General features: G+C 43.7%; 1 protein-coding gene across 5 annotated transcripts; it reads right to left on the bottom strand.

The window, feature by feature from the left end:
* Positions 1 to 1,064: 1,064 nt before the first annotated feature.
* On the bottom strand, positions 1,065 to 7,899 carry LOC112289893 (BTB/POZ domain-containing protein At1g67900). Of its 5 annotated transcripts, XM_090254974.1 has the most exons (10): positions 7,253 to 7,406; positions 6,959 to 7,088; positions 5,263 to 5,400; positions 4,751 to 5,013; positions 4,414 to 4,550; positions 4,183 to 4,252; positions 3,528 to 3,869; positions 2,517 to 3,419; positions 2,214 to 2,342; positions 1,065 to 1,926 (listed from the first exon to the last, which is right to left on the bottom strand). In XM_090254974.1, exons 5-10 carry the CDS (start codon positions 4,470 to 4,472, stop codon positions 1,483 to 1,485), a joined length of 1,947 nt encoding a protein of 648 aa, XP_090111100.1. In that variant the 5' UTR covers positions 4,473 to 4,550; positions 4,751 to 5,013; positions 5,263 to 5,400; positions 6,959 to 7,088; positions 7,253 to 7,406; the 3' UTR covers positions 1,065 to 1,482. The 5 variants fall into 5 exon arrangements, with proteins under 5 accessions (XP_090111100.1, XP_024391371.1, XP_024391372.1 ...); XM_024535603.3 differs by lacking the exon at positions 6,959 to 7,088 and having other exon boundaries at positions 7,253 to 7,899; XM_024535604.3 differs by lacking the exon at positions 6,959 to 7,088 and having other exon boundaries at positions 4,893 to 5,013; positions 7,253 to 7,727.

The raw sequence follows: 7,899 nt of genomic DNA, 5'->3' as shown, positions 1-7,899 counted from the left end.
CACGGAAGAATGTCAACGGACTAGCAAACAAATCAGAAAGGTATAGTCAAATATGTGCTGAATGCCGATGGAATGGCGAAAGGTTCGACCCGTTGACTGGATTCATATATGCAAGAATATGCCAAATATTTGTCAGTCTTATTCGATGGATGAGAGCTAACCTACCTTAGCACAATGTCCGTGTTGGAAGCAATTCAAGCAGAGTGAAATACTTCAGAAAAGAGTGATTGCACAGCAAGTCTGAGAAAGAGGGAGGAAAAAGCACTCTGTGTCAGAAAATATATATTTTTCATCGTCCACCATATAGTCCGATTCTAGGATCACGTTATTTCTGAACTAAAACGAATAACACTGGTATAGATTCAGTCAACAAATTCAATAGATACAGTACTTTCTGCCTCGCCAAACTTCAAGTATTAGTATGAAAGGAGATATTGCATCAGGCAGTAATTGAAATCAATCTTAATGCAGTGCGATTCATTAATCATTTTTCACTACCCTTTTAATGTTATGTGTGTAAAAAGACTCATGAGAACGATCCGAAGGAGAGTAGAAGCACCTGCTTTGGTCAGCTCATTACAGGAACCGTTGTTTACAAAGCATATGGTCATAGGATTTCAAAACATTGTTTCGTGCATCAATGACAATCATGATTACTCTGAAGGAGATGTAGAAATAAAGAAACAAGAAAATATATATATATATATATATATATATATATATAACAGACAAACAAGCAGCCTAACTGAAGTTACTGTACTAAAAGAATACTTTTCTGTCAAACTTTTCTTTGATTCGCGACTTGTGAACAAATTATTTCCAACCAGGCTGAAACTTACGCAGTCTAGGTTACTAACCTTCAAGACTGATATGCTCCAAATATTGAGTTTAAAATACAAGCATCTAATTGTACATTCTGTTAAGGGACTTTGAATTTTTTTTCCTACTTCAGATAGTGGTAGTCCGTGGCAGGAGAATTGTATTTAGTAAATTACTGAAATTGAAACAGCTGCAAAGCTCGAACTTCCGTGACCAAACTGAGTTTTTTTTGGCGAAGGTACAGATTTGAATGATAGCACAAGATGAAACTTGAATAATTGATACAACAGTCACATGAATAAATGACAACAGGGTCCTAGTTTATCTGACAAAAAGTATGCGGGAAAGCCCCCACCTCCCATCCCTCCCCTCCTCGCATGTACAAGGATCCGAGTGTTGTCTGTAGTATGAGAAACAGTACAGTATCCGGATGGTAAAATTGCACCTATTCTCCTATTCACCTATACTCTAAATGTAGCAACATCTTCAGAGACACAAGGTGATTCTTCCGAGGCTTCCTTTTCTCCAAAATTATGTTCATTCATCAAGTCCATCTAAACATCGAGCATTCATAACTGCACTAAATATACAAAGGTTTAATGTACACATAACACAGTAGGCTCCTCAAAGTAGGATTCATTCTATACTCACCATCATTTGAGGTCAGGCAATGCTATGCCGAAGCTGCTGTTTCATTGTTATCTTCTCCGTTGTCACTTCAGGGCTAACAGAGTCACGAGAAGACTCCGAGCTTGAGAAGCCCCTCGTGGCAAAGAGCTTATTGAAGAGCTTTTCAGGCTTGAATGTGGACAACACCCCTTTGGCTTTCATATGCTTGCTGGTGTTATCGTGCTGCATTCCACCGCGCTCTCTCTCTGCTTCTGCAATGCGCTTCTTGATGCTAGCAAGATCGCCCTTCAAGGCAGTGAAGTCTTGGTGCACCGTTTCCCAGTTCTCATCCCCGGTGGAGGTCTCTCTGTGGTTGCCATTGTTAGCTTCTGGAAAACTGATCTCTTCGCCATACTCAGGCTGCTGGATGTTACCCGGATGGTCGTCTGGGAGGAGGCCCCCGTTTACAGCAGTTCGGACTTGCTCAAAGAATAAGACCTGCAAGCATAAAATTTTACTTTAGAGGGAGTTTTAGAAACAAATTGTACGACACAATCTTCGAAAAGCTTGCAGAGAGTAAAAATGCTCAAGTTAAGCCCCATCTACGCCCTCGTCAGGTTGAAGGCGTATCATTTGCTCAAATCGCCATTATGTGCAAGTTTACTTGATACTTGACTTGCAACTAAACCACTTCCATGTTTATTTCAAAAGAAAATGTGACACAATATTGAATGCGTCGTAATTGGCTTTGGGCATTACATCATCGAATGGGTGAAGCAACTGACCTGAACCACAACTCGCAACGGAAGGCGATCATTCTGAGCTGCGTGCATGCACGCGTCCATAGATAACTTCTTACAGTCCATTAATCGGCAAATCTTTTTCCGTTCACTCTTTGTCATGTGTTGATGTTCCTACACACCAAGTTTAATTGGATCGAGCTGAGCAACTGACCTCTCACATCTAATTTCGAGAACATAATCCTGTGTGGATTTACAGGGAGGATTAAAGTTTCTCTAGCATGGAATAGTTGTACAAGATTTATTGCCCAACACATAGAATGAAACTATTATGAGTTTAGGTCAAACCTTGAGATACATGTCAATGGCGCGGTACAGACCATCATGGACAGGGCGTGCATAGTCAGGCACCAGCTCCGCAAGCTGGATAAACTTTGCAAGGGGCATATTCGCATCCCGTGCAATCTCTGCAAGGTAGCGGTCTACGAGCTTCGCTACTTTCAGTTGCGAACTATGAGTAGCCGCTGTCATTCGGTGCTCAGAGCCGTTGAAATCAAACTCTACATTGCCAGTTAGGAGATCGCTTCTCTCATGCTCCTGAGGACCTTGAAACTGCATCATGTAATATTCCATAATTCGTATCATTAAATCAATATCACAGACCGTATCGTTTGAATATGACACGGAAGGAATCATCAGATCATGTAGGGAGGCTTCTTCCAGCTGCAGACCAACACGCCTAGCAAGCTCCAGTTTGGTGGAAGATGATGCGTCAAGGAAGGAGGCTGCCTTCAGCAACCTTAGCAAGAAGATACAGGAGGATGTGCCTTTCTCCGAGGGTAGGAGGCTGACAACCGTTTCCAGCACTTGCTTGTCTTTCGCTGTCATCTCCATGAAATTATACGAACGTCCCTCACTCGAAGTGTCTTGAGTTTGTGGCTCCTGTAATACATCTGGTATATTCTTGAGCGTATAAATTCTGATGGATTCAGCCACCAGCTCTTGGGCTACACCTTTGGATTTAATTGCTAGAATAACTCTCTTATAGAGATCGATGTCCAAATCACTCAAATCTTCAACCCACCAATCCGCAGGCACAGGTGCCATTCTGTGGCTGCTGCTCCGCTCAGTACAAGACGCCTGACGTGGAGTGGATGATGTGAGTGGTCTGGAGTTTGTAAAAGACCACGTTACCTCAGCAGGGTTGACGCAAGTCTTCGATGCGATTGACTCGATGCATCGTCCCATGATCTGTTACAAAGTTTCAAAACTATTGATCAATAGACAACCGACCGGACAAAGATGTTCTACATAAGTCAGATGCTGAATGTGAAGTGAATAGATAAGCTGTGGACTGACCTTAAGATCTTCGCACCATGGCATGTAGGGTTTACTGCTGCGAAGACATATTATAGCATCCTTCCAGCCTCGCAGTATTGATGAATTCAAAAAGACTTCAAGCTTGTATATCATGTTGCTCTTCTCAGTGGCTTCAGTCATCTGAAGAAACTCTGCGCCACATCGCACCTCACCCACGTTGTGGGGACTCAAGGTGATGGTGATGCCGTAGCAGTACTTGGCACACATCTCGAAGCATTCTACTCCTCCTGGGAAGTCATATATGAGGACCTCCTCACTTGCTGACTCCAGCGCTGATGCAATCAATTTGTTAAGGCATCCCCATTTCGCCAACAAGGGAAACTTACAACAGCCAACAGGAGATGTTATTCACCGCACTTGATGAAACTAATATCAAAATATAGTGATACCTTGAAATAAAAAATGAACTTTGGGGGCCTAATTAATTGTAGCCCTAATTGTAAGTAGAGCATAAACGATACAGGGAGCATGTACAAGAAGAAATTCAACACATCAAATAATAAGGAAAAACCAAAAATAAATGAACGAATTAATGAACGTTATAATAGCCACCGCTAAAACTATGAATTTCATATGGATGAGATACAGCACATACACACACACAAAAAAAAAAAAAAAAAAAAAAAAAAAGTACCTTGTGAAGATGAAACTTGTGGCCATCGACATCAAAGGTTATGTCACTTGACAGATCTGAGACAACCGAACTGCATCACAATGAAGCCCATCGAACATCAAACTCAACTCAAAATTCAGGGGGAGCGATGACATGGAGCAGCAAATGTTGAAAACGCATTGAGTAGCAATCTAGCCCCTGCATTCTGATTTGACACATTACCCATGAACACACTTCGATAGTCACACTTACGTAATATTGCCCCGGACGGTGAAGATATCCGGCTTTGACCCCAACTTCATGAACTTCATTGTAGCAACCTGGAGCTTCAATCTTGCTCTGTACTATGCATCCTTTACCCAATCATACTCCTCAATAGCCTGTTAAACCTGCGCGCCGAAGTTCATTCATGCTTATGTACGTGTGCAACAAAATCGTAAGTTCACTGCTCCAGTCTGCTCAGATGGTCTCTAATTAATATATAAATGAATTTCAAACTATTCCACCCTCTCTTGTGATTTTGAGACATTCTGCCCAATTTATCTTAAAGATGTTTCCTACTACCAGGTTCTGGTATATTGCTTTGTACCTTCTCCAGCAACACTAAAGAGTTACCATAGCGCTGAATGACTGATACGTGCAGTCTCGGTCATAAGGATTTGCTAAATGTCCACGCTCCTTTTCATCTAACAGGACTCTTGAGACTACGCCATAGAAATTTCTCCACGTACCCAGGCTTGCACTTGCCACCCACAAGAGGACCCAATCCGTGTCTCATTATACTTCCACAAAATTTCCACGGCTTCCTCGACTCACAAGCTCTGAGTGTGATCTCCCAAATGCTACAGAAATCTGCATGAAAAGCAGCATTCAATATGTTAGTGATTTGTAACAGCGACGTAAACCAACCGAATTAAAACTCAATCATTCACTAAATCGAGAAAGCCTAAAACCCCTCCGCTAACAAGAACTTTAAGATAGCTCAAAATTTACTAAGAGTCAAATCAAGCTTCTGATTACAATAAACGCTGGTAGACATAGAGATTGCATGCCTTCTTTCGACACAAATATGAGATCCTTGCAAATAGGGAAATCACTCACAACGGAATGCAGTAAAGATTGGAATAGTCGTATCGGTTGTTGCAAAATTGACCCGAAGATGGAACAAGATGTAGAAGCAAAGTCTGCGCTAACTACAACTCCCTCTTGATACCATCCGATAGCCTCCTCCAACATATTCTACACAACAACACACTCAGTTAAGGAGATAAGGAGAGCTCTAATGTGATTTACGTTACAAAGTAAACTATCAAACGGAGGGGACTTGCAACGTAGCATTTTAGACAGGGCACAACCAAAAATTCATCTATAGCATAATTGCTAGTCTCACAACTTACACTTTCTCGAACGTCTCATTTAATTAGGCAGGAGAGGCACAATCCCACTGACTGCACCAGAGTGACCTGACCCCTGACAATGTACGCTGGTACACAATAGTGTCTCCAGAACAGATGGACACATCAATCTAGAACTCACGGCACTTAGCTCCAGCCACATTTCTAGTACACTCAGCCTTATGTCATTTCCAGTGTCAGCTTCTACCGGGCCAGCACTGCTAATTGGAGTAAATAAAATCTCAATCAGTCTGCAGAACACATCTGAGAGAAGAAAAGGACGAGGAAACAATCAAAGGATAGTGAAAGCATCTCACAACGACCCCACAGGAAGTACGAAAGCTTCTGAAAGGCTTTTCTTTAAAAGATATAAGCGAGCAAGCCTACTATAGCTTGAAAGGTAGAAAGACTGGTGCCTAAAGAGACAAACAAAATCGGTTGAAAACAAAGGGGCCGGACACTTCGTGTGCTGGCTTTCGGAAACCGTGCGCTGGCTTTCAGACCCTTCTTCGTTAAACGATTTCCCAGTTAAATTTATCCTTCAGCAAACTCCTAGACCAAAGGACCCACAGTGATATTTCATAAGAGCACTTCCCATTGGTAACACCCAACTGCGCTGGCAACGTTGCAGAGGTCCTTGAACCCTAGTGCTCTGAAGCAACCAGATCTATCACGTGTTTCTTAGATGTCTGCAGGAATTTCCTGGCTTGTGATTAAGTTTTAGGTGGTGTCATTGAAGCTTCGAGAAAGACCATATCTCCCGACGTGCACTCCAAACCGTGTCAATTCCGCCAAAATGTTTTCCCAAAACGGTGTTTCATACACAACTAGCTCACAAGGGAAAGGAATTGAACTCTCGGGAGGCGATTGTTAGTAACCTCAAGAACACGAAGGTTGCTAAAAAGGAAGTGTGAGGAAGCCGATCCTGCTGTTCACGTCCAACCTAAAATCAATTCAATCCCAAAACCAAGAGCTCAAGAGCAAGGCGTGAGCCGACCTCGCTAGGCTATGGTGCATTCATCGAAAACGCCAAAAAAGCAGCAACCACACAGCTGCTGTGAACGAAACGTTCAATGATCAACCTCGCAGGGCTTGCACATGGGGAGGACCCACCCAACCCATACGTTCAGTCACCCTTAAGAAAACTACCAAGCATTCCAATCCCACGACTAGCGCAGGACCATAATCGCCAACACGAGGCTGACTACCGATTGCGAGCAATCATTTCATCAATCCACGCCCCAGAATCAGAAAACAATCAATCCGAAACCGCCCGCCTCTCCTAGTGAAACAAATGGAGTACTCACATAACCAGACAGAAGCCACAGTCATCATTCATTCCTACAGAAACACCCAAAACAACGCAACCTACAGGCTACAAAGCTCTGAACAGAGTTCACTACCTCAGCTACACCATCATCACATGACGCCTCCGCAGGCACACCATCTATGCCTGACAACAATTGCCAGTCTAGTAGGCCACCCGAGCTCTCTCTGACCTCTCACCTCCACAAACAACAAAACCACATTCCACTGCACACAACACCAACACTCCTACCAATCAACCCAACCTCCATCACTATTGAAACAAACACGCGACCACTTCACTAACGACCATGACACCACCGCGAGATGCAGCAGCAGCTTTAGAGCACACAACTTCTAGAAGCGCTATTTTGGGGGATTTGGGTACTCACCTACACAAATGCAGCCCTACACAGCAAGCGAGCGAGCGAGCGAGAGAGAAAGAGAGAGGTAGAAGGACTAAGCCCTACAGAATCAACAGAGCTGCCTAGATGGATGCAGCCTGTACCCTTTGCCACACACACACACATACTCACTCACACACACACTCACACAGCCTGCCTGCCTGCACACAATACGGTAGAGCACCAGTGCCACTGCTTCCTTCCCCCACAACACCCTGCTACTCAAGCGCCCCAAAACCATCCACTACGAGAAATAATAAGAACACCACCACAGCACCAAGCCAAGCCGAAAATTCGGCACTGATCGCTCGCTCCCTCGCACTTCTTCTCCGTCCCCGTCTCCGTGCCTGCCTGCCTGCCACCTTTCTTACTTTCCCTCCCTCCCTTAAGCTCACTCTCCCCCCTGGCAACTAAAATGGCACGCATCCCGGTGCAGAGGAAGAGCCCTCCCTCCTCGTCAGCCCAGATGGTTGCAGCAGCTTCGATATCTTTCTTTCTTACTTTACTCACTTTACTTACTTGCTTACTATGCTACACTATTCTATCCTTTTTCTTCTTCTTCTTCTTGCCATTAGATTAGATAGAGTCCCTCTGCCTGCCTTCCCTTAGGATGCATCCTGTTCCTCTTCCTCTTC

This window comes from Physcomitrium patens, chromosome 12 (genome assembly GCF_059467195.1).
Source record: "Physcomitrium patens ecotype Gransden chromosome 12, ASM5946719v1, whole genome shotgun sequence".
Lineage (NCBI taxonomy): Eukaryota > Viridiplantae > Streptophyta > Bryopsida > Funariales > Funariaceae > Physcomitrium > Physcomitrium patens.
This window is presented reverse-complemented; position numbering and strand designations above follow the sequence as displayed.

What these genes read in the sequence shown, in the direction of transcription:
- LOC112289893 (XM_024535603.3), bottom strand. Translation starts at nt 4,472, where the DNA reads ATGAAGTTCATGAAGTTGGGGTCAAAGCCGGATATCTTCACCGTCCGG. An exon ending in ACAAGTTTCATCTTCACAAG is followed by an intron (nt 3,870 to 4,182) that starts GTACTTTTTTTT and finishes GGCTGTTGTAAG; the next exon opens with TTTCCCTTGTTGGCGAAATG. An exon ending in CCATTGACATGTATCTCAAG is followed by an intron (nt 2,343 to 2,516) that starts GTTTGACCTAAA and finishes CTTGGTGTGTAG; the next exon opens with GAACATCAACACATGACAAA.